Source organism: Lasioglossum baleicum, chromosome 20, assembly GCF_051020765.1.
Source record: "Lasioglossum baleicum chromosome 20, iyLasBale1, whole genome shotgun sequence".
Lineage (NCBI taxonomy): Eukaryota > Metazoa > Arthropoda > Insecta > Hymenoptera > Halictidae > Lasioglossum > Lasioglossum baleicum.
Window position 1 is genome coordinate 4,609,862 of NC_134948.1, and position 23,799 is coordinate 4,633,660.

The window sequence follows — 23,799 nt, forward strand, 5'->3', positions numbered from 1 at the left end:
ACATTTTTGTCGAGCACTTTGTACGTTCAAGATGAATTTTATATCCATTTCGCAAAGATTTAAAAAGTTTGTAGAACCTCTAGTTCATGGAAACGATTGTGAAGCTATGTTCACGGTGTACGGAGTTCTAGGGGAATATTCCAGGTAGTCGCGTTGGAAACTGGTCCTCGAAAAATTAACAAAGTTTTCTCTCTATATAAGAATTGATAATAAGAATCCTCTTCTCTGCTCTTCTCCAATAATATAATAATAATACTATTATTTCTTTCGTGTCTAACATTCATGTGTCAGAACATTGCTGTCGAGCACTTCGTTCAAGATGAATTTTAGTCCCATTTCGCAAAAGTTTGAAGGACCGGTTCATGGAAACGGTTGAGAAAACGGTGTACGGAGTTCTAGGGGAAACTTGAATTATTCTTCCAACGTTTCGTGTAGTGATTTTCGTGTTCGTGAATTTATAGCGACCAGGGCGACATCTTTCCCTAAGGACGAGAATGCTATATCGTCTATATATACGCGCACACACACACGTGCGATACGTGTCAATTGTTTCTTATTATGATAACGTGTGATAACGTTCCACGTGCTTTGTCGCTAACATCACTTTGCAGCGATGCAAAGTTTGATTAGTTTTTAATATTTTTTAAGAGCTTCGTCACGATGCAGGTCTCCTGTCCGAACAATGTGAAGATTTACAACTTGAGCGCCGGAAAGTCTTTGCCGGAGGTAACGCTTTATCTATGATTTTTCTCTAGTATTATCTCTCGTATTTTTCGAATCTTTTTCTAATTCTTGTTGTTCTTGTTATCTGGACAGTGGTTGTCAGAAAGGAAAAGGCGGAGTTTGTTAAAGAAAAATGTCGGTGAGTAAACTCGTGTGACAATTCATCTATTTACGTCATGCACGAACCGATTTCTTAATATTGATGTTTCAACAGATATACGACGAAGGATCGAACTTATCCAGGACTTTGATATGCCTGCGATTAGCACGTCTATCAATGTCTCGAAAGATGGACAATACATTTTAGCCACTGGGATATACAAGCCACGCGTAAAGTGTTTCGACGTTCAAAATCTATCATTAAAATTCGAAAGATGTTTCGACTCGGAGGTTGTCACTTTTGATATACTCTCGGACGATTACAGCAAGGTATTTCACATTTATTCTACCACGTATGTTTACTTTTATAGTCGTCAACTCTTTTAACACGATATTGCGTATTTCAGTTGGTGTTTTTACACTGCGACCGAACTATAGAATTTCATGTAGCCCATGGAAGGTATTTCAGGCTGAGGGTGCCAAGGTTCGGTAGAGACATCAAGTACCATTACCCTCAGTGTGATCTATTCGTGGTTGGAGACAGGTTTGTCCTTCAATTACTATAATATAGCATAATTCCCATTGAAAAATTGCTTATTTCTGGAGGTATGCCACTAATTTATTTTTAGCACTTAATCCTGTAGGATTTCTGGGATAAAAACATATTCGTGCACCCCTTCGGGCTAACAGCTACCTGTGTACCAAATTTCAGCTTCCTCTGTCTTCTGTGTTTCGAGATTTTTTTACTGTTACAGAGGCCAGAGGAACTGGCAATCGTAATATAGATTTTTCATATTAATACGCATCCGTGTTGCAGCAATGAAATTTACCGAATAAATCTTGAGAGGGGACAATTCCTGCAACCCTTCCTCACAGAAGCATCGTCGATAAACAAATGTGAAATCAATCCGGTGCATCAACTTGTTGTTGTCGGAACCGAGGATGGAAAAGTCGAGGCATGGGATCCGAGAACGAGAAGCAAAGTGGGCACCTTGGATTGTGCTTTGCACTGTGTGGGGCAGGACAATAAGTAGGTGTTAATCAGTGAACTTTATTTACACAGTCTTTCGCAAGTAGAACATTTTCTGTCGTTTTGTAGACTGGAATCGGTTCCCTCAGTAACTAGCTTGAAATTCCAAGGTGGATTGACGTTAGGTGTAGGCACTTCGACCGGGCAGATATTGTTATACGATGTCCGCTCGAGTAGGCCGTTTTTAACGAAGGATCACATGTATGGACTACCAATCAAGAACATAGAGTTCCATCGGACGATGGATTTGGTTTACTCTATGGACAGTTCGATCGTGAAAATATGGGAGAAGAATAACGTGAGTAGATTGAGTTCAACGATGAACAAGATAGAAGTGGAAAGATATTAATTTCTTTGCAGTCGGAACTATTTTAATGCTCCGACTAATAATATATATGATTTCGACTCACCACTCGAGTGCTAAGAGTTAATTTCTTTGTAATTAGGGTAAATTGTATACATCGATCGAGGCGCAGCACGACTTCAACGACATGTGCGTGATGCCGAACACTGGAATGCTTTTACTGGCTAATGAAAACACGAAGATGCAGACGTATTATATACCGTCTCTTGGACCAGCTCCTTACTGGTGCAGCTTCTTGGACAATCTGACGGAAGAGTTGGAGGAATTGAATTACGAGACTATCTACGACGACTATAAATTCGTCACCGAGAAGGAGTTAGACGAGCTGGGATTGTTGCACTTGAAAGGTACCAATCTACTCCGGGCTTACATGCACGGTTACTTCGTCGACATTCGACTGTATAAAAAAGCCAGAGACGTGATGAGACCCTTCGAGTTCGAGGAATACAAGAAGAAGAGGATTCAGCAGAAGATACAGGAGACTTGCGGCAGCAGAGTGCAGGTACTCTACATTGTTTTATCATCTCATTGTATCCCACGATTATTAATTCATTTATTTACAGATACAAAAGATGCCGAGCGTGAACAAGGAGCTCGCTTTGAAATTAATGGACGACGAGTCAAACGCGAAGAAAAAGAAGAAGAGCTCTGGCAATATTCTGAAGGACGATCGTTTCAAAGCACTGTTCAGCAATCCCGACTTCCAAGTGGATACGACTTCGGAGGAGTATTCTCTGTTGAACCCTGTTATCTCTCGCCTCGATAAGAGCAGAGAGAAGAAATTGAAGGCTCAATTGGCCGCGGAGGAGGCTCGACAGAAAATGGAAAGCGAAGCGGACAACGTTGAACAGCACAGTTCGGACGAGAGCTTCATCCACGACGATAGCAGCTCGGACGACGAGAAACCGTGGGCGAAAGAAGTGAAGAGGAATTATCGATTGATACGCAGAAATGAAAGACAGAACGAGGAAGAGGAGGAGAACGCGAAAGACGACGAGCAGAGCGCCGAGAATCAGGCCCGGCTTTACGAAATTAAGGATCACGTACAGTTCAAAGACGCGAGACCGATCGCGAAGAAGCGGATCAAGTACGTGTTGCTAGTTGAACCTCGTACGGTCTTCATGTTCGACCACTTGGATCGAATAAAAAGGAAAAAATTAAATATAATACTGATAATTTACTTTGCACAGTCGTCTACCTTGCACAGAATTTTTCCTGTGAGTTGCAAACGCTTGTATTTTCTATGTTTCTTATACGACAATACAATCCGTTAAAGTGAGTTCGTAAGATCATGCAATAATTGATAAAATGATGCAATATTTTACTTTTTTTACTTAATTACAGTGCAGATAACTATAATTTTATTTTTAAAAAAATTCGAACGTGTCAGACATGACTAAAAGACCGCACGAGGATTAATATAGAGTTCCAGCAGAGAAGATCTCTCATTCACGTATTTTTGCAGGGCGACCCTCGGAGAGAGATTGAGAAGCGAAGATGCCCACGATGTTAAAGTTTCTGGCTCCCGCGGTAACAGGGAAATGAGTTTCCGCATAGAAAAGGTACATTTCTGGTTAATTCCACATCTTTATCGCGTAATTTTGTTGTTCTCTGTACAAATGCTTATGCTTTCCCGGCAGAAAAAACCAACCGGCCGCGCGAAACTGCAAATGAAACGGCACGAGAAGGAGTACAAGCACCTTTTGAGACCGGCTGGGAATCTGAACAGGAAAAGGAAACGCTAATATATTTATTGTTGTACAAACCGTTTGTTTTTTTCATCTCTATCTCTAGAGAAGCAGTAAACAATGTTATTTTTTACAAACGATTCTATTTTGTTCGGCCACTTCCCAGCATAGGAAACGAAAACGCAACAGCCAGCCGTCTCCTCTGCTTTCCCGATGTTGTCCCGTGTTAGAAGCCGCGCGTCAACCGTAAATAAAATAATTCGTTTCGGAGTGTATGCGTACGTGTATATCTTGACAGAGGTGAAGTGTCATCTCAAAAGGCAGATATAATTTAAATTCATACGTTAGGGTGAATCACGTACAAGATGCCGATACAAATGTTTTCTTTTCAAGTTCAAAAGCATTGTGCTCAGCTGACGGGAAAAATGACATTGGTAAGTCCGACGATTATTTAATTCTTCGCCGTTCGTCGAATCCGTTTTTCCACCTACGTGGAAGAGATTGCGTGGCACCGAATTTTGATTTGCCTGGGCCTGTATCGTTCACGCGAACACGCGAGCCGAGTTTTAAGCTGATAATTTCGATCCGTGACCGTCACTGTTTATTTTGATTCCGAAGGTCCATCCGTGCCATTGGAATCAGTCCGAAAATTCGGTGTTGTCGCGACGTCGCTCGCTTTTATCTGGTTTTTACGAGCGAACGGGAAATTCCGTTCGGGGAAAATGGGGAAAAGCTCCGAGGCAACGGAGGAAAACTTCTTGCTAAAGGATCGTGTTGTTTTTCATAGAGTTCAAACGAGTCGAAAAATGGGAAGGATCCACCTCAACAGAATCACGAGGAGATAACACCGGCATCTACACCATCTGGATTATCAGACTTGCAGCTGCAAAGCACAGAAGTAAGTACTCTCCTTCTACAGTTTATAGTGTAGAATGCGATAAAAACAATCAGGGGATATTTACGGGACGCGTTCTAATATTTTTAATTTACGATTATTGAAATTGTGACGATGAACGCGTGAGAAGGTATATTATAAATTTGGATAGACATATTCTCGTCGTTCGTATAAAAGTAATCGCGTTTTTATTTCGTTATCGAAACTTTTACATAATATCCTCTACTGTTTCGAGCATGTACACGTGTATTCGGTATGAATTATCGCGGGCGAAGTGATTGGGACTAATTTTGGAATGAATCGTAGATGGGAGAGATCACCGAGATGCCGGATTTCGAGATGCTGAGTACATCCGCGGTGCTTCATTATTGCAAGCACAAAATACTGAGACCGTATCTGAGATTATTGGGAGTGATGGGACTAAGGCCGATGAGCACCGACGATTCCGATCGTTGCTCGCCTTACTGTATCTTCGTGAATCTTCACACCTCCCAGGTCACGATATTCATGTGCATTGGATACATTTTGCAGTACATGGCATGCTTCAGGTAACCCGTGGAACCCCATGTTATTTTCAATGAAAATATTCACGATTCTGATTCGAACGTGTTTGTACTTGTAGGAGAGACCGAGGATTTTGTTACAAGGCAGCGCCGTTTGAACTTGAAATACCATCGGACACGGACCAAGTACAAGATATTCAGTGTTTCGGCAACGTTTTCTTCAGCTACTTCGTCCCCAGTATATTGCACTTGATGGCGTACCTGTATACGGTGTATCTCTTTCGAATTCGGGAGAACGAGCAGCTACAAAATCTGATGGAGAGAGCGTTCCTCCTCTCTTCGAATCCCGTGAATCGCGGGAACCAAAGGAGACTTGTTCGAATACTATGGTTGTTCATAGCGCTGAGCGTCGTTTGGATAATTACCGCACTGGTTACGGTAAACGTTTTAATGGCGCAGGGGAACATCGTGTTCCAGTGGCTGGATCATAGGTAATTCCATTCTATATAATTTTTTTTTATTTTATGGATATTTTTAATTGATGTAACACCTCCTCTAATACTTAAATGTTTAGTAATTGATTAGATACCAACGTATTTAATGTACTGTCGACGTTTCATTTTGTTTGCAGCCCGCATCAAGTGAAGATAACGCTGAAGGTACTTCTAATCGTGTGCACGCTGTGGCACGACATGGTCCAGGGAACAATCATAACTAGCTATTGTTTGCAAGGACAACTTCTACTGGCCCATCTGTATTTCCTTCGCGGGAAGCTGCTTCATCATACTTTACCCGCCATCGATTGGATGCGGGTTAGCTATTTTGTTAACGAATCAGCAAGCCCCCCTTTAAAAGATTCTTCGACCCCTCTTTTTGATGGATTTCATCGCCATTGTCTTTTCACTTATAACTAGACTGCGGAAGTTTATGCAATTTGCAATTTGTCGAGACGATTTTTAAGAAGGGAAACCAAATAGAATATCATTCTCAGTGGTAGCAGCCTTTGTAGATCTGAGATACATTTTTTGAAAGTTTTCAGAAAGCCATAATTGCATAAAGATCCGCAGTTTACTCAGAACCCTTGTCGTACAACATTAAATAGTGAGTGTAGTAAAGCATCGAGATCTCAGCTGATTTTTCGTGCAGGAAATCTGCGAGTTCAAGAAACTGTTGAAGTACTTCAACGACGAACTGGGCCCAGCCGTGTGCATTTACACGGTTGTAAATTTATCGTGGGCTGCGGCAGGAACAGTGTGGTTGTTGCCGTACAATAAGAGCAACCCGCAACAAAATCCCGTCACGTGGGTCGGCATATTGAATGTTGTCTTGTGGATTTTGATATCGTTGGCTCCGTTTATTCAGGTACGAATAAATGATTTATCTAAAAAATAATTACCAATTAATTAATTGGTGTATTTTATTCTAGGCGGCCCGTTTGACTACTGCCTGCTCGATAATCCAAAACATTGGACACGAAGTGCGCATTCGACCATTTGTTTATCAGTGCACGCCCGGCGAGGATCTAGACACTATACTTCTGTACACATCATCACTGAAAATGTGTGCCAGACTGTTTAGAGTACCGATCACAGGTCGATACCTGTGTCTTTTACTAACTATAAGCAGCATCTTGATCCTCACGTTAGGTCTCTGCCAATATCTTTGATCTCACAATCAGTCAATCTCAGTATTGTTCTTCCTCTCCCCTTGTCTCTGTGCTACTCGTTTGGATCAATCTTTTATATTAAAATTTAAGATCCAACTATTTTAAGGATCGCGTATGCGTATAGCGTTAAGTGGAGCAACCTTTTACAATGTATTGTATTGTATTTTATACACCTAAGGAGATGTATTTAATTTAACTCGTTGCTTGTAATGGTATTTATAAGCGCAAATTCTTGTTGCGTTATTGTAAAATAGAACGTAAATTCCCGGTGGTCAGGAGAATGTTCATAGCAGAATATTTTAAGATTGTGTGTGCAGGACAGCGAATCCTTCGAAAGTGTTAGAACGTCTTTGTACGATTTTTAATAAAGTGCATGGATTTGAGTATACTCTCCGAGTATACAAATGTAATTATTTGAGGGACACGATCTCCCGTAAATCTGTTTGCAAATCTGTTTTATCAGTCGCTCTATCTACCGGTTCAATCATTTGCCCACTACGGGCGCTATTTTAATATTTCACGAGCGAATAATTCTTGCCGCAATTTACACATTTACACTTTGAATGCAAGGCGAGTGCGGCAACAATTATCCGTGCGCGCGCATACGAGAATGTATTAAAAAATCTCTATGCACTGATGTTTCTCGCAGGTTTGAATCCTGTAATTATTCCTCAGGATAAACTGCATATTTTGTATGTAGTTTGACACTTACATAGATACAATACTAATAATTCGAAGTCTCTTCAAGTTTGCGCTTCCCGCACATGTGTTTAGGCCATTTTCCACTGTGTGCAACACAGTTCGTGTAACTTGTCAGCACGTGTGAGGCTAGGAGAACAGCAGTGCACTGAGGTTTGTGATGGAAGAACTTGAGAGATATTAAACGGGAAGTGTATTTTAAATACCAATTAAAAAGAGTGTATTAAACTCTATTCAAGATGAGTACGATACTGGAGAAGATCGCCTCGATCGAGGCCGAGGTAACCTCTATTTTCATCATCAAATCTTTCCCAGCTGTTCATTGTATCATAGATCATCTAATAAAATTGCTTTTCCAATAGATGGCCCGGACTCAAAAGAATAAAGCCACGTCCGGTCATTTAGGTTCACTAAAGGCGAAGCTCGCCAAGCTAAGGAGAGAGCTGATCACCCCCAAAGGTGGTGGTGGCGGTGGCGAACAGGGTTTTGAGGTGGCCAAGACCGGTGATGCTAGAATAGGCTTTGTTGGTATGTACGAAAATTTTGTACACAGTCCATTTTGTACCGTGGTCTCGTGGGTTTGAATTCTGCCAGCAGCTCTGGAAATATTTCCAATGCAGTCTTCTCATTGTGAAAAGATTCTATGTGATATCTAAAGCGGTGGTGTCAAGGTGGTTCTGAACCAGGGTTGCCATATTTTGCGGGAACAGGGAACCCTGTTCGGAACCCATGTTGATGCATTGTAAAACAAATAAATAAAATACACCGTCCATACGCGAGACGATGGATAGTAACATCAATGAATACCTTGTTCATTGTCATAGGCTTCCCATCAGTCGGAAAATCTACACTGCTGAGCACCCTAGCTGGCGTGTACTCTGAAGTTGCTGCTTACGAATTCACCACTCTCACTACTGTCCCGGGCTGCATAAAATACAAAGGAGCAAAGATACAGGTATTCAAATTAGGATTAAAGGATTAACTCTCTCGAGAGATTATTGTAACAATCCATTGTCGTCCCCGAAGGGTTAAGAATCAACTTATCATTCAATTTTCTTGCTGTTTTTAGCTGCTGGATCTGCCCGGTATCATCGAAGGCGCAAAAGACGGCAAAGGACGTGGAAGACAAGTGATAGCAGTTGCCAGAACCTGCAGCTTGATATTCATTGTCCTGGATGTGCTGAAACCTCTCGGACACAAGAGGTTGATCGAACACGAGCTGGAAGGTTTTGGATTGAGATTGAACAAGCAACCACCAAACATTACCTTTAGGAAGAAGGATAAAGGTGGCATCAATTTGCAAACCACGGTAATTGAGACTAACACCGGGAGAACGGGGAAAGCTATGCAGTATTTTCAATTGTTCTTTCGTTTATAGTGCCCGCAATCTGAACTGGACTTGGAGACGGTTAAAAGTATTCTTTCAGAGTATAAAATAAATAATGGAGACATCACGCTGCGATACGATGCCACTTCGGACGATTTGATCGACGTGATCGAGGGAAACCGGGTTTATGTTCCGTGCATTTATTTGCTCAATAAAATAGGTAATTGTCGAACGTGATTCATCGAACAAATGTTAACGCGTTGACTTGATTTATTCTTGTTTCCAGATCAAATCAGTATCGAAGAGTTAGATGTCATTTACAAAATACCTCACTGCGTGCCGATCTCTGCTCACCACAAATGGAACTTCGACGATCTGCTCGAGAAAATGTGGGATTACCTGCAGCTAGTTAGAATGTGAGCCCTTGATTAGTTTATTTTTCTTTACGAACTGTGAAGAATACATTTAATCGTACGATTTTATTTGGTTACAGCTACACCAAACCCAAAGGACAACTTCCGGATTACAATTCTCCCGTAGTTCTAAACAGAGAGAAAAGAGCGGTCGAAGATTTTTGCAATAAGCTTCACAGATCCATTGCAAAAGAATTCAAATAGTATGTGCACATTCGAACTTTCGCGCTGACCTAATACTTGTAGAATCGTCGTTTTTCTGATTTGTCAATTCTTTTTAGCGCCCTTGTCTGGGGTTCGTCCGTGAAGCATCAGCCTCAAAAAGTGGGAAAGGATCACGTGCTGTCCGACGAGGACGTCGTCCAAATCGTGAAGAAAGTATAAACGGAACGTTTACAGCGATTTCACAGTATATAATCGCGATTGTCAAAGTCGTATGATTTCTTGTAACCCAGAACGAGGTGCGCCAATATATATATATATACATACAAATTTTTTCACTATAAATATATTTAAAAGTTACAATAAGAATAATTAAGAAACTAGTTTTCTATAAAACAAAATTACTTGCAACTCGCGTTAACTGTTTGAAGAACACTGTATCATATGTGAAATGCTCCTGAGCGCACAAAAAATATATATAAAACGCATTATTAACTAACAGTGATCGTTCATACACTTTTTAAAATGTATTCTCTTCGTTGTTGATCCAGCAACTTTTCCAAATGCTCGCACTTTAATTTAACATTTCCGAGCTCTCTGGTGAGATTCTTTATCGTCAGGACCTTCTGAGTCATTATCAGCTTTATTCTAAAAAAATATAGAACAGTTGTATGAAGCAAGAAATATTACTTTGGTTGTTTAAATACCGTAGTAATATACCTGCTGTGTAATTGAGCAAGTGAAGCGTCCCTGTTCGCGTTGATTAGAGCGATCTCTTGGTAAAGCGACGCGATCTTCCCTTCTAGATCTCTTTTCTCGCCCTCGATCTCCTGTCTGGCCAATTTCTTCGCGTCGTCTCTCTCCGAGCTTAATCTTTTCGCTCTCTACAAATTATTTATTATTTACTACCAGATTTCTGATATTTTTCCAGTAATCAATATTTGCCTCATTTGCCTACCTCATTCGCTCTCTTCAGCTCATTCGTACACTCCTGCAGCTTCCTCTCAGTCTTCTGCAACAGAACCTCGGTTCTCTCTACCTTATCCTGGGCCTGCATCAGTTGCGCTTTATGCAACAGCTCGCTGTCAACTGCAGCTTGCAAGTCCACGTCGAACTTCTCCTTCAAAGACCTAGAATCAATCGTCAAAATTGCTGAACGATTCTCCAGTCATTTTCGCTTTCATATTACCCGAGCTTGCAGTCGAACTGTTGCTGAAGAGTCACTTTCGTCTCCCGGGAATTCTTCTCAAGACGTTCAATGGCCAGCTCGATTTGTCGATCTCTTTCTCTGTTGCACTCGTCTCTGATGCTATTCTCAGCCCTCTGGAGCTTCAACGTCTGCTGCTTTTTATAGTCAGCAATCCAAGCCTCCCACTCTGACTTCAAGGACTCCTGAAGAGCTTTTTTCTCGTTCAGATGCTGTTGTTTCTGAGCCTGCAACTCTCCCTAAAGAAACACCACGATTCAATCATCATTTCACGATTTAAACTAGAGAGAATATTCAACTGCAATTGCACCTGGTACTGCTGATGCATCCTCTGCAACTTGACCTCCCACTCAGTGTTCTGTTTAGTTAAATCCTTGTTGAACTTCTCTTTCTCTGTTTGCAGCTCTTCCATCAGCTTCACCTGTTGGACCTTGAACTGGCTCTCTTGCTCCTCTATTTTTTCCTTGTACCTGAAGAAGTCATTATTATTAATCTTAATAGCCAGAGGAAAGCAGTGTTACCCCTTAAATTACACTGTTCGCATTTCTGCACCTGGTCCACAGGATATTCTTCTCGTTAGCTACCATCCTCTCGTGGCTGGCAGTCAATTCTAACCGCAGCTGCTCTAATTGCTGATTGGACCTGCGAATCACACGCAATTCCACATCCTGCAGCTCCTTCATGTGAGCATTCCTCAGCCCTTGGATCTCCTCAGCGTGTTGCTCCATCATGCTCCTCAACTCCGGCTCCAGTCCCTTCACTGTCATCTCCTTAAAGTGTAATCAGCTATTCAAACTACTCTGAAGAGCATTCTAGATCAGGATCAAAGGGAATCGTAATTGATACCTTGATCTTGCTGGTCCTAGCCTCGATCCACCTCTCCCTCTTGATCTTTTCAGCAGCAGCAAAGTGCTCCTTAGCTCTCTGCAACTCTACGGAGTGCCTCTCAGCTGATGTTTTCAGATCCCTTTGCATCTTGACTTCAACATCCTTCACCCTCTGTGCCAGGGAGGTGCATTTCTCAGTCAGCTCAGTCTTCTCATCGATCAACTGTTCAATGAACTTCTGGTGCCGCTTCACAATAGCTTTATACTTGTCCTCTTGAGCATGCAGCTTGGTAGCGGTGCTTTTCCTCTGAGATTCCAGCTTCTCGCAGACTAACTTCCTATCAGACCTCAGCTGCTCCTTCAGCAATTTTATCGTAGCATCTTTTTCCTCTAATTGCAATCGAGCTGTGGCCAAGTCTTCTTCAAACGCAGGATTGGCAATTCCCATTGGAACCACTCTTCAAGAAAGATAATTAAATTGAATTATTTTTTAAGGACTCGATTGAGAATTTCTACTCCTACCCATTGCAATTGCTATAATTGAGAGTCTGTGACTTCACAAAGATTTCCTGCAGCATTTCAGGGTCTACTTCCGGTACATTAGCCTTCGTTTCGTCCAGAGAACCTATGGCATTGAATAAATCAGTTGACAGTGAAACGATTCGAGGAATACTTGAATTATTTTATTAAATTACTATACTGCTCAGCTACCCTCTTCAAGCTTCGCCAAGAAGGACATGATGTCCTCGTAGGTGGTCCTGCTAGAGCCTTTTGTACTGGAGTCATCCTTCTCAGGCTCCAGCTACAGATAAAACACAGGTAAGATTTTTTTTCAAGGAACAAATCCAAGAATGTTTATCTCAAACCTGAGGTCCTTCGACTTCCGGTGCATCACCGGTGATGTCCTTCTCGATCACGGTGATCATATCACATAGCTGATCGAAGGAGACGTCGGATGACTCGATGACATTCTGATTGTGATCCGCTTTTTGCGTTTCTATCCTTTTTGCTTCTTTGTTGTTGGGGATACCCTTTTGGTCCACGTGGACATCCTTCGCTGCAAAGGATCTCTTCGCGGGCGGTTTGCTATGGATCATTGGGTGGCAAATATTTATCATTTCCCTTGTCATTGTAAGACGAGAGACTTTGAAGGTTTATTTATTTTATTGCCGGTTTCATGGTCGCCTGGGCAACTATAGGGCGACGATCGTGAAACGTATGGGGGGCAAGCAACCCCCGCGTTTAATGATCTATGGGGGTGCACTTTGTTAATGTGTGGAATACGAGGAAACGTAGGAGCTGTGTTAGAAAAATGATTTTATAGACAAAATTGAATTATTTTCATATGGAATGCATCTGAGAGATTAAAAAAATATTATCGGAAGGTCATTCAAATATTATTTTTTATTTAAAGTTAAATGATTTTTGCCGCATTTCGAAGGGTATGTCGATTATTTGTCGATACATTGTCGGCTAAACTTCCGAAAATCGGTCAAATCGGATTGAGCTAAAATTATGCACGTAGACTTGTTTCGCATAAAAAACATGTTTACCAAAGGAAACTTTTAAAAAACTTAATTTTCGTAATTATCGACCTATACCAACTGTCGCTAAATTCGACAGGCAAATATACCGGCAAAAATTATTCGCTCCAACACCGACAAGATATCAGCTGCAGTGGACTGATGATCATCCAATATAATTGTCCGCACCTCCCGCCCTGCACTGCAGTATTACACTAGAAGTCTAACGGTGTGCCCAGTCTCTCCGAGACGTTCGTGTTATAAATGTTTAGCATGTAATATACATACGTTATATATTACATGTACAATATACAAACATTTTATGTATGAATTTACAATGAATAAATAAAGACAATGTATTAAAAGGAATATCTGCGTATTATATTTATTGAACCAACAATTTTTCCCGAACGTCCCACTGTTCTGATTTGGAATTGCAAAAATAGCGGAACTTTGAAATACAAATATATTCCAGTCTTGCTCGTGGTTGAGTTGCACTACTGAATTTCGTGCCACCTCCTTCGATATCATGTTCTCCTAATACAAAACTCATATTTATAGATTTTTGGAATTTTTAGTCAGATGGCCGAAAATCTCGAAAATTGAACTTTGTATTAGGAGAACATGATGTCGAAGGAGGTGGCACGAAATTCAGTAGTACGAGTCGACGACATGCCAGACGTTCGAAAATTGGCGAAAATTTTCGAAAATCTCGAAAATTGAGTTTTGTATCAGGAGAACATGATATCGAAGGAGGTGGCACGAAATTCAGTAGTACGAGTCAACGACAAGTCAGACGGCCGAAAATTGGCGAAAATTTTCGAAAATCTCGAAAATTGAGTTTTGTATCAGGAGAACATGATATCGAAGGAGGTGGCACGAAATTCAGTAGTACGAGTCAACGACAAGTCAGACGGCCGAAAATTGGCGAAAATTTTCGAAAATCTCGAAAATTGAACTTTGTATTAGGAGAACATGATGTCGAAGGAGGTGGCACGAAATTCAGTAGTACGAGTCAACGACAAGTCAGACGGCCGAAAATTGGCGAAAATTTCCGAAAATCTCGAAAATTGAACTTTGTATTAGGAGAACATGATGTCGAAGGAGGTGGCACGAAATTCAGTAGTACGAGTCAACGACAAGTCAGACGGCCGAAAATTGGCGAAAATTTCCGAAAATCTCGAAAATTGAGTTTTGTATCAGGAGAACATGATATCGAAGGAGGTGGCACGAAATTCAGTAGTACGAGTCAACGACAAGTCAGACGGCCGAAAATTGGCGAAAATTTTCGAAAATCTCGAAAATTGAACTTTGTATTAGGAGAACATGATGTCGAAGGAGGTGGCACGAAATTCAGTAGTACGAGTCAACGACAAGTCAGACGGCCGAAAATTGGCGAAAATTTTCGAAAATCTCGAAAATTGAACTTTGTATTAGGAGAACATGATGTCGAAGGAGGTGGCACGAAATTCAGTAGTACGAGTCAACGACAAGTCAGACGGCCGAAAATTGGCGAAAATTTTCGAAAATCTCGAAAATTGAGTTTTGTATCAGGAGAACATGATATCGAAGGAGGTGGCACGAAATTCAGTAGTACGAGTCAACGACAAGTCAGACGGCCGAAAATTGGCGAAAATTTTCGAAAATCTCGAAAATTGAGTTTTGTATCAGGAGAACATGATATCGAAGGAGGTGGCACGAAATTCAGTAGTACGAGTCAACGACAAGTCAGACGGCCGAAAATCTCGAAAATTGAACTTTGTATTAGGAGAACATGATATCGAAGGAGGTGGCACGAAATTCAGTAGTACGAGTCAACGACAAGTCAGACTGCCGAAAATCTTTCGAAAATTTGATCGTGTTTTGTGCATTCAAAGTTTTCGATGATGTTAATCTAATTCTATTATCGAATATATTCATATGCAGGGTTGAGAAAAAAGAACACATTAATTGTTGTATAACTAACATTCTTTATTTTTCACTAAACATAGCATTACAATATTACAATACAATAGTAAAACATCGTCTGAAATACGTTCCAAGTGTGTCACTTCGATTATTTTTCAATTTGAAATAAGTATCGATAATGCGAATGAACTATCGATAGCAATGTTCATCGATGATTCTCGATATTAGCATCGATAGTCCTCCACCACTACACAGACGGCCTACGTCAGCCTACGTTTCCTGAACAACGTAACCTCTTCGAGTGCTTGCGATGTGGCACCTTCCGTTTTAACATATTTCTACCCTCCTGGTTGGTCGACGAGTCCGTCGAGAGAAAAGCAATGGTCGTGGCGTGAACGACCGTCGTCGAGAAATATTATAGATCGTCGAACGTGAACGTTGCCGACGGATATGATTGTACATACGTAGCGGAGAACACAAAAAGATGAGATTGTCATTACTGTTTCTCGGTGTTTTCTCTTTCCTCGACCTGTACAAATTCACGAACGCCTGGGATAATGACGAGCTCGAGGTGTTCGATGTCGTCGAAGAAGTCAATCAAAACTTTTACGAGGTCCTCGGCGTCCCGCAGGTCTGTTGCGCACATGTTTTAATTCTAAATCTAGTTCATGAAAGAAAACCCTCACCATAGCGATTACCAGCCTGTTAATCTTTACATAGAATAAAAGTTTTCTTTGTATCCTCGGGATCTTTCTAAAATTTCATTCAAAAACTGGTTGAAGATCGGTTGAAAATTCAAATATTTTATGTCACCACTTTAACACGTTGCAGACTGCAAATGCGTCGGAGATTAAAAAGGCATTCAGGCGGCTGTCCCTGCAGCTGCATCCTGACAAGAATCCAGCCGAGGATGCGGAGCAGCAGTTCAGGAAGGTGAGAATTAAGAAATCCAAAAAATCTTGAAGGAAATCTTTAAATTCTATTTTTACAGCTAGTTGCCGTGTACGATGTACTGAAGGACTCGGGAAAGAGGCAACGCTATGACAATGTGCTGGTCAATGGCCTGCCGAATTGGCGGTCAGCTGTATATTATTACCGCCATGTGCGGAAGATGGGGCTCTTAGAATTAAGTATAATTTTATTCTTAGTGTTTACGGTTGGACAATATCTGGTAGCCTGGGGTGCATATTTTGAGAAGAGATATACATATGTACGTAAAGCATTCTAAAATTGTAGAGAATCCTTCTGGATCGATAACAAATGAACAATTTGATTGTAGGAACAAGTATTAGGCAGTAAGCTCCAAAAGATGCAGAAAAAGAACAAAAAGGGTAAAATGGATGTACCGGATCTAGCAGATATTTTGGAGAAGATACCTACGCCGAGCATTTGGAATACTCTTCCATTCCAGTTTCCGAAGTGGATTGTAAATTTCACGTTGTCCATACCCAGTATCGTGCGTGCAATGTATAATATGATAGAAGAGCGGAAGCGTAGGAAAAAGGAAGAAGAGGAGGCGCTGTGAGCGAACAATGCCTGAATACACATCGACGTTTGTTCTCCTATTGTTCTAACAATTTTCCTGCTATTTCTAGAGCACAAGAGAACGAGCAACAAGAACCAGAGCCGGTGCCTCGCACTAGAAGAAGGAGACCCGGTTTCACTCCGCAAGAAAGAAACAGCAACAATTACAAAGAAGCCACGAAGAAGCCTAGCGAGCAGACTAATCACGTCTATCAAAAGCCTGCTCCGTCGAGCGGAGGATTGTGGGTCGACGATGATATTTTGGAGTTGATAAAGCTCGTGAAGAAGTACCCTAGCGGTACACCAGAGCGATGGGATAAGATTGCGGACGCCATGAACCGCACGGTTGCGGATGTAACGTACATGGCGAAGAAGGTGCCTGTCTTAATTTCTTATGGCGGTATTCTAGTTTTCGAGGCTACTTTTGGAAATCTATTAATCCTTTTGCGTTCGCGTTTTGCACACGTATTTATTGGTATTTGGAGTATGAGTGTGAATTTTTTTTTACTGATTTGTTAAAAATGGAAGACCAGGATACCCCTAAATTAGGTCAAGGGGGATAAACACTGTGACTTCGTTATTTTCACTAGGTGAAGGATGAAGGCTTGAAGCCCAGCTCTCTATCGGAGGAGCCTGCGGTGGAAGAACGTCCAAAAAAGGTAAAAACCCGCGTTGAGAACGTGGACAATATCGGCGATTGGAGTCAAGAGCAACAGAAAGCGTTCGAAGCGGCGCTCATCAAATATCCTAAGGGCGCGTCTGTAGATAGGTGGGAAAAGATAGCGAACTGCGTCGAAGGGAAAACAAAGGTACAGCGTTCACTAAAATAATATTAGGTCACTGAAGAAGTTCGTGCCCGATTCTATGTTACATTTTAATACGAAATAATTGACCGGAGAATTGATTTCGTTTTGTTTCTTGTTGAAGGATGAGTGCCAAGTGAGGTATAGGCAATTGGTGGAGTTGGTGAAGAAGAAGCAACAAACTCAGTAGCCTGCCATGTACAAGATGTTCCTTTGACAAAAGTGTGTAGTCCATACAATCAAGTCCAGAAATGGTATTCAATTTATATCACGTGAAACTGACTCTCGTTTCATACGGATAAATTACAGATTTCTTAAGGATTCCCTTATACAGAAAATGAAAATATATAATTGCATTAAGAGTGACGAAACTTTATACGTGAAGAGGAATATTGCTCTTAAACATGATTCTATTATTAAATGTTTCTGGAGAATGTATTTATTTAATAAATTTAATAATTAATTAAGAGGAAAAGACTGATAAGACACAATGATTGAACACTCTCCTGTTCTGTGAGACTGACTTCGAAAAATCAGTAAATCATTCGTCTGATCAAATAATATGCGTTTCACCTTCCGAACTTAAATGAGGAATAGTACGTACAATAATATTACAATGCCAAAGCACACGGATACTTTTGCTATTCTTTCGAACAAGTATCGATATATCGCATTTGTTGAAATGGGATTGCGTTATAGTGTAGAACGCAGTTCGTTTCATATATATTTTTAGAAATTTTATCAATTCTCTAATTTAATACACGATTACGATACACTTATACGAAGCATAAATTAATTCTATATAACTCGTTGTATACTTTACTTTATTGTATAAGGAACGAAAAAAGTGTTACCAAAAAAGAATCGATGTAAATATGGAATAATGTCCGACGTGTTAAATGTATTTCCCGATTTCGTTTTAATGTTATACTATAATCCATTCAATTTTGTATATCGTGCATAGCGAACGAAGGAAAATGAAAAATTAACTACGTTTGCGTTTTTACGTTTCTCTTTACATCATTATGTAATTAATTACTTAATGACTTACAAGTTAATTAATCTCGTTCGTATTTGCATATGATACGAAACTATGTACAAAAATTATTTACAGACTGTATAATAAACATCTTAATTACGTCTTCTACGGACTCTGGATATTCGCCAAGCGTTTGGTTCCTCGTATTTATTGTAGAGCGGCTCCAGTCGTTGATTCTTCTTGAATTTGCTGAGTTTTGTCGGGTCGCTGAACTTGAAGAATGCCGGAGCAAACTCCACCAGCCATTTTGGATCGATGGTGGTCACTTCTCTCATGTATTCTTTGGTGGTCTGCACCAGCTCGTGATAGATGACCTGTGGTAAAAATATATATAAATTTCTTGTCGCAAAGAATTACTCAATTACCCATTAATTCACTAATTCACTTACCCATTCAGGTTGCCTGTTGAACAGCGCACTGCTCGGATGAATGTAAACCACCTGGCTATCCACCAGCGTTCTGTATCCTTCTTGAGGATCCTTTTTCGCAGCATTCCTGAAGAAACCAGAGCACACAGCCTTCTGGATTCTTACAGTGTTCTTCCCAGCGGACACAACATCCAGCTTATGCCTGTTGAATTAATAAATTAAGAGTTGCAATCAATTATTCAAAGCAAAAGTATTCCCCTTTGTATATTAATGAAAAGTATTACAATAATTTTTGTTCAAGATATAGAAAATATTAGTTAAACACCTTATTCCCCGAGACAACACAATTTTTCGTTTCCGAATATAGAAAATTCTAAGAAACCGTAATAAAGAGAAGTTACGTTTGCTTAAGCAGCAAACTAATCAAATAACTCACCTATCCATGATGCCCAGCAACTGTTTGCGCACATCCTGCGCGCGTTTCAGTGTCCTAATCTGCACGAAATTCTCATAGCACCACGCATTACTGAATTTATTATTCCTCCAGGAATTGTACACTGCTAGCAAAGTCAAATGGTCACCTTCAGGTTGATTGAACTTTGCCTTTTTCTGATCTGCTAGAGCCTGCTTATCTTTCGGTCTGTAGAACACATTCTGCACAGACAACATACTGACGATGGTCAGTATCTCGTCAGAGCACTGCAGGTGAACGCTCATGATCAGCATCTTGGACAAATTAGGCTCCAACGGGAACTCTGCCATTCTTCTACCCAATCTTGTCAATAATCCTTCGTTATCCAACGCGCTGAGACTGTGCAAGGACTCCAAGGCCATGATGAGCGATTCTACAGGCGGTGCGTCCATGAAATCGAAGTGTAACAGATCGTTGATGCCCATAGTCTTCAGCTGCAACACGGTGGTGGCTAAATTGGTGCGTTGGATTTCTGGAACTGGAGTGGGCAGCATCTCGTCTCTGTAAGCTCTCTCGGTGTAAAGTCTGTAACATTTCCCTGGACCTGTTCTACCAGCTCTTCCAGCCCGCTGTTTAGCAGCAGCCTGACTGATCGGGGTCACGATGAGACTGTCCATGCCAGTCTTGGAGTTGTACACCTTCTGTTTAACGAATCCCGGATCCACAACATAGTAGATCCCGTCGATGGTCAAGCTGGTCTCAGCAATGTTTGTAGCTATCACCACCTTCCTGGAACCCGGTGGAGCTGGCTCGAATATCCTGGTCTGCATCTCGGAAGGCAACGCAGAGTACACCGGCAGAATGATCAGCTCTGGGACATCCGGTCCCAGGGATTTCATCCTCTCGTACAAAATCTCGCAGGCTGTGTCGATCTCCTCCTGACCGGTCAAGAAGAGCAATATATCTCCCGGTGGCTCTCTCAGATGAATCTGCATCACTGTGATCAATGCAGCGTCCAAATAATCCGTCTCTGGCTCCTTAGTGTACATCACCTCTACCTCGAACGTTCTGCCAGGTATAGTAAAAATCGGAGCCTCGAAAAAGTACTGCGAGAACTTCACCGCGTCCAAAGTGGCGCTGGTGACGATGAGCTTGAGGTCTGGTCTCCTTCCAACTGCCTGCTTCAGCAAGCCAAAGAGAACATCGGTGTGAATCGTACGCTCGTGCGCCTCGTCCAACATTATAACCGAATAGGTCTTCAGATCCAGATCCATGAGACATTCTCGGAGCAGCATACCGTCAGTCATGTACTTGATGTTAGTCTCCGGGCCGGTGCAGTCTTCGAAACGGATCGTGTAGCCTACTTCTTGGCCTAATCGACAACCGAACTCTTCGGCCACTCTTTTGGCGACCGACATTGCTGCGACTCGTCTTGGCTGGGTGCAGCCGATTTTCCCACGAGCTGTGAATCCAGCCTCAGCTAAATATTGCGTGATCTGAGTGGTTTTTCCAGACCCGGTTTCTCCAATTACTATCAGAATTTGATTATCAGTCACGGCCTTTACCAAATCGTCCCGTAGCTTGTATATTGGTAAGCTCTGACGCTGCTCCAGCAAAGTCAAGTTTGTTTTCTTTCCGAAGGATGATTTCTTGCCGCCTATAACGTGCTTCTTCCATTCAGGAAGGTCCTGAGTTTGCAGACCAATGCCTCGCATGTTTGCTACCAGAGTCCTGCTTTCCGCTTCCGGCAGAGGATCGATCCAGTTCTTGTTGAGCCCGGTAGGCACCGAGTCCATCTCCTGTTCTCTTTGTAGCATCTTCTGCTCTCTCCTCTCCTTCGCTAGAGCACTCTGCATCATCGCAGCTTGCGCCAGAGAACCGTCAGGGTTTTTCACAATGCGCACAGGACTCAGATCTCCAAGTGCTCGGCCGTGGCCGTGCAAGAACGGCGGCTCTTCTTCGACAAGCTCGATTTCCACGTCTTCTTCTTCATCGTCCTCGCGTGGCAGAATTCCAGTCTCCATGTCGAACTCTGGCAATTCGCTTCTGTCGATGCAGGACGCTGCCAACATCTGCTTTATCTCCCACTTCTCTGGGGACGATAGTCTCTGCACTCGCTTCCTGGAACAAGTCTCGTCTTCATCCCAGTTACCCTGAAGTTCCAATAACGATGTTGGCCTGTCCGGATTGCGCAGATGCTTCTCGTCTTCTTCGGTTTTAGCAACAGCCACTACAGGATTCAAGTCTCTGCCAGTTTCCTGGTCCACGTCCTTCATGCTCAAGGATACCTGAAAGTATTATATTTTAGTTAAGAATTATTATTAGTAGACTTTCGAGCGAAGATTTAGTGGTCTGTGTATTACCTTCTGTCCACCAATATTGAGAACCTTCACAAGGACCTTCTGGCCCCTAGATACCACGTCGCTAGCACTAGCAACCCTTCCTTCTCTACGCAATTGTGAAATGTGAACGAGTCCCTCCCATCTGCGTTTCAAGCCCTCCAGCTGCACAAAGCAGCCAAAAGGAACAATATTAGCTACTTTGCCAGAGTAGATCTTCCCAACTTCAGGATCCATGGACATCTCCTCCACGGATCTCGATCTCGAACGATCCGATCCATTCCTGAAGGCAGAGTGCCTCCCAGAGTGTCTGTCTTTGTAATCCCGAGATTTCCTATCTCGTGATCTGGATCTTCTGCGATCCTTCGACCTGTGATGCTTCCTCTCTCTAGATTTCGAACGTCCTCTCGATCTCGAATGCGATCTAGATCTATGTCTTTTCTCTTTGCGATTCGATGAACGCGATCTGTGTCTTTTTCTGTCTTTAGATCTACTCCGTCTCGAGTGTTTAATCTTTTTCTCAGTCTCTATTGGTTTTTCTGGTTGGATCTCTTTCTTAACATCACCGCTAGACTTCTTGTGCGACGGAGCCAGCTCTTCCAAGCTTGCCATTGCGTTGCTGACTATATCGTCATCTTTGAGCTCCTTAGGGTCTGGTGCTTTCGGCTCGTCGTTCGGCAGAGCTAAACCAGGGAACTTTTGTGCTAATTCGTCTTGTTTTGCTGCAGACAGTGCGGGCTTGTCCTGCATTGGTCTAGTTGGCTTCATGTGCTGTATTATTCTCAAGAGATTGGCCATGAACGATTCCTAAAGAGACAATGATGTGTTAAAATGTGTTAAAATGTATAAAAATGAGGAAAACATTGAGTATACGAATCGCTTACTGAAAATTCTGCTCCATTTTCCAGAAGGACTCTCTTGAATTTGTCGAAGGCGCTGTTTTCCTCTGCCAAATGAATAATGAACTCAGCTGTAACAAGAACGAAACATCGCGAAATTATGGGATGTTGTTGAATGACGAAATATTGGGGTGCAAACTGCAAACGTTCGAGCCTGGTACCTTGTTGTATTTTAATACGAAATCGGGAACAAACAGAATAATAATAGAGTGATTTTATTGTTTACCTAAATCCTTGTCGTTCAGTCCCAAATGATTCTCCAATTCCGTGCATATCTTCGACACTAATGACAAGTGTTCGAGCTTCGAAACCTCATCCATGTTTTAACCGTCACTCGTGAATATGTAAACGTACTGAAACGTACGTAAAACGTAAAACTAATCACTTGTAGGCAGTGATTCTGGCAGCAATCACTTGTGAGCACTTGTGTGATTGTCGGCAGTGATCAGCAGTCAGCGTCAGCAGTGATGCCAGCGGGTGCAACTTTTCTCGCGCATGCGCGGCCAAAACAGTAACGTATCCATATTAGGATGATGAGGTAGCAGAGCCCTGAGGCAGTTATATTGGCAGAAGGCAGAAATGTACCGAAACAATCTGTTCCGGACAAAAAGACTCCAGGACGTGTCCTACGAGTTACAAAATATACGAAAGTACACCTGTCATAGATTCGTTTTTCATAATCAAATCATATCAATTTCTTAAAATTCTGCGGGGCGCTCAAGGCGCCATATTTTCTCGAGAATCGTATTTCACTGAGGCTAAAATCTCCGAACATGCGCGAAAAAAGTTGCACCCGCTCACATCCGCTGGCTGGGCACAGAATTGCACAGAATTGCACAGAATGCAACAGATACACAATCCTTCTTGCTCTTGCTCACGGTAAACGTAAACTGACGTAAACGTCGCACGTCTCTTGACCCGTTTTCGTGAGTAAGAAAAGTCGGTTCTAAATATCTCCGGGATTCACGGAAGCTAAACGTGAATATATCTCTCTATGTATCTAATCAAACAATCATCTTGTACTCATCTAACGCTCTTTATTGTACAAATCTCGCCAAAACAACCTTTTTTTTTAAAGTTTATTTCTAAGGAAATGACTAAGTTCTACCCCTTCCAATCATAACATGAATATTATTTATTAATTTGTATTATGTTAGATGCGTATAGACAAGAAATGACAGATACACAGCGTGTATCCTATTTACAGTTGGCGTGTATTCAAGATAAAAATCGAATGTCAAAATACCGTGTTGGAAAAAGATTCATGCGTACTTATGCAACTTATTGTTGATCATTGTAACAATCATTCTTTAAGAAACTCGTAATTCAGGGAAAATGTACGAAATTGAAAGAGAAATAATGAATAATAAATCGCAATCTA

The 23,799-nt window shown here is 41.7% G+C and overlaps 6 protein-coding genes across 8 annotated transcripts; 4 read left to right on the forward strand and 2 right to left on the reverse strand.

Annotated features, from left to right (window-relative positions):
- Positions 1–513: 513 nt before the first annotated feature.
- Positions 514–4,115, forward strand: L(2)34fd (nucleolar protein 10 lethal (2) 34Fd). Its single transcript, XM_076443905.1, has 10 exons — positions 514–726; positions 817–862; positions 938–1,152; positions 1,230–1,366; positions 1,640–1,852; positions 1,922–2,150; positions 2,299–2,718; positions 2,780–3,303; positions 3,682–3,778; positions 3,857–4,115. Exons 1-10 carry the CDS (start codon positions 661–663, stop codon positions 3,959–3,961), a joined length of 2,052 nt encoding a protein of 683 aa, XP_076300020.1. The 5' UTR covers positions 514–660; the 3' UTR covers positions 3,962–4,115.
- An 81-nt stretch (positions 4,116–4,196) lies between these two features.
- Positions 4,197–7,390, forward strand: LOC143218615 (uncharacterized). The gene is made up of 7 exons (XM_076443908.1): positions 4,197–4,338; positions 4,692–4,802; positions 5,106–5,347; positions 5,422–5,793; positions 5,934–6,114; positions 6,449–6,664; positions 6,729–7,390. Exons 1-7 carry the CDS (start codon positions 4,270–4,272, stop codon positions 6,966–6,968), a joined length of 1,431 nt encoding a protein of 476 aa, XP_076300023.1. The 5' UTR covers positions 4,197–4,269; the 3' UTR covers positions 6,969–7,390.
- Positions 7,391–7,618: 228 nt separating this feature from the next.
- Positions 7,619–10,070, forward strand: 128up (GTP-binding protein 128up). The gene is made up of 8 exons (XM_076443909.1): positions 7,619–7,948; positions 8,030–8,195; positions 8,492–8,622; positions 8,737–8,976; positions 9,046–9,214; positions 9,281–9,410; positions 9,488–9,610; positions 9,689–10,070. The coding sequence occupies exons 1-8, from the start codon at positions 7,907–7,909 to the stop codon at positions 9,789–9,791; spliced, it is 1,104 nt and encodes a 367-aa protein (XP_076300024.1). The 5' UTR covers positions 7,619–7,906; the 3' UTR covers positions 9,792–10,070.
- Dila (centrosomal protein dilatory) lies at positions 10,051–13,339 on the reverse strand. Of its 2 annotated transcripts, none has more exons than XM_076443906.1 (10): positions 12,470–13,339; positions 12,315–12,405; positions 12,126–12,228; positions 11,623–12,061; positions 11,329–11,546; positions 11,087–11,246; positions 10,759–11,015; positions 10,528–10,699; positions 10,290–10,453; positions 10,051–10,217 (listed from the first exon to the last, which is right to left on the reverse strand). In XM_076443906.1, exons 1-10 carry the CDS (start codon positions 12,731–12,733, stop codon positions 10,079–10,081), a joined length of 2,007 nt encoding a protein of 668 aa, XP_076300021.1. In that variant the 5' UTR covers positions 12,734–13,339; the 3' UTR covers positions 10,051–10,078. The 2 variants fall into 2 exon arrangements, with proteins under 2 accessions (XP_076300021.1, XP_076300022.1); XM_076443907.1 differs by having other exon boundaries at positions 12,299–12,405; positions 12,470–13,337.
- A 1,932-nt stretch (positions 13,340–15,271) lies between these two features.
- On the forward strand, positions 15,272–17,836 carry LOC143218837 (dnaJ homolog subfamily C member 1). 2 transcript variants are annotated; one of them, XM_076444350.1, is made up of 8 exons: positions 15,272–15,665; positions 15,866–15,967; positions 16,026–16,244; positions 16,314–16,555; positions 16,630–16,933; positions 17,149–17,367; positions 17,486–17,583; positions 17,671–17,836. In XM_076444350.1, exons 1-7 carry the CDS (start codon positions 15,519–15,521, stop codon positions 17,549–17,551), a joined length of 1,299 nt encoding a protein of 432 aa, XP_076300465.1. In that variant the 5' UTR covers positions 15,272–15,518; the 3' UTR covers positions 17,552–17,583; positions 17,671–17,836. The 2 variants fall into 2 exon arrangements, with proteins under 2 accessions (XP_076300465.1, XP_076300464.1); XM_076444349.1 differs by having other exon boundaries at positions 17,486–17,836.
- A 5-nt stretch (positions 17,837–17,841) lies between these two features.
- Positions 17,842–23,149, reverse strand: LOC143218825 (ATP-dependent RNA helicase DHX8-like). Its single transcript, XM_076444307.1, has 6 exons — positions 22,645–23,149; positions 22,404–22,489; positions 21,544–22,326; positions 19,205–21,468; positions 18,790–18,970; positions 17,842–18,714 (listed from the first exon to the last, which is right to left on the reverse strand). The coding sequence occupies exons 1-6, from the start codon at positions 22,736–22,738 to the stop codon at positions 18,493–18,495; spliced, it is 3,630 nt and encodes a 1,209-aa protein (XP_076300422.1). The 5' UTR covers positions 22,739–23,149; the 3' UTR covers positions 17,842–18,492.
- Positions 23,150–23,799: the final 650 nt, after the last annotated feature.

Bases quoted from the DNA above. Each gene is read 5' to 3' on its own strand.
- LOC143218825 (XM_076444307.1), bottom strand. From the start codon at position 22,738: ATGGATGAGGTTTCGAAGCTCGAACACTTGTCATTAGTGTCGAAGATA. The intron at 22,490-22,644 runs GTAAACAATAAA...TTCTTGTTACAG, and splicing joins ACTGAACGACAAGGATTTAG to CTGAGTTCATTATTCATTTG. The intron at 18,971-19,204 runs GTGAGTTATTTG...TTAATTCAACAG, and splicing joins TTGCTGGGCATCATGGATAG to GCATAAGCTGGATGTTGTGT.
- LOC143218837 (XM_076444349.1), top strand. From the start codon at position 15,519: ATGAGATTGTCATTACTGTTTCTCGGTGTTTTCTCTTTCCTCGACCTG. The intron at 16,556-16,629 runs GTGAGCGAACAA...TGCTATTTCTAG, and splicing joins AAGGAAGAAGAGGAGGCGCT to AGCACAAGAGAACGAGCAAC. The intron at 16,934-17,148 runs GTGCCTGTCTTA...TATTTTCACTAG, and splicing joins TAACGTACATGGCGAAGAAG to GTGAAGGATGAAGGCTTGAA.
- 128up (XM_076443909.1), top strand. From the start codon at position 7,907: ATGAGTACGATACTGGAGAAGATCGCCTCGATCGAGGCCGAG. The intron at 8,623-8,736 runs GTATTCAAATTA...TGCTGTTTTTAG, and splicing joins ACAAAGGAGCAAAGATACAG to CTGCTGGATCTGCCCGGTAT. The intron at 8,977-9,045 runs GTAATTGAGACT...TTTCGTTTATAG, and splicing joins GCATCAATTTGCAAACCACG to TGCCCGCAATCTGAACTGGA.
- LOC143218615 (XM_076443908.1), top strand. From the start codon at position 4,270: ATGCCGATACAAATGTTTTCTTTTCAAGTTCAAAAGCATTGTGCTCAG. The intron at 4,803-5,105 runs GTAAGTACTCTC...AATGAATCGTAG, and splicing joins TGCAGCTGCAAAGCACAGAA to ATGGGAGAGATCACCGAGAT. The intron at 5,794-5,933 runs GTAATTCCATTC...TTTTGTTTGCAG, and splicing joins TTCCAGTGGCTGGATCATAG to CCCGCATCAAGTGAAGATAA.
- Dila (XM_076443906.1), bottom strand. From the start codon at position 12,733: ATGACAAGGGAAATGATAAATATTTGCCACCCAATGATCCATAGCAAA. The intron at 12,229-12,314 runs GTAGCTGAGCAG...TCAATGCCATAG, and splicing joins CTTGGCGAAGCTTGAAGAGG to GTTCTCTGGACGAAACGAAG. The intron at 10,454-10,527 runs GTAGGCAAATGA...AATAATTTGTAG, and splicing joins AGCTGAAGAGAGCGAATGAG to AGAGCGAAAAGATTAAGCTC.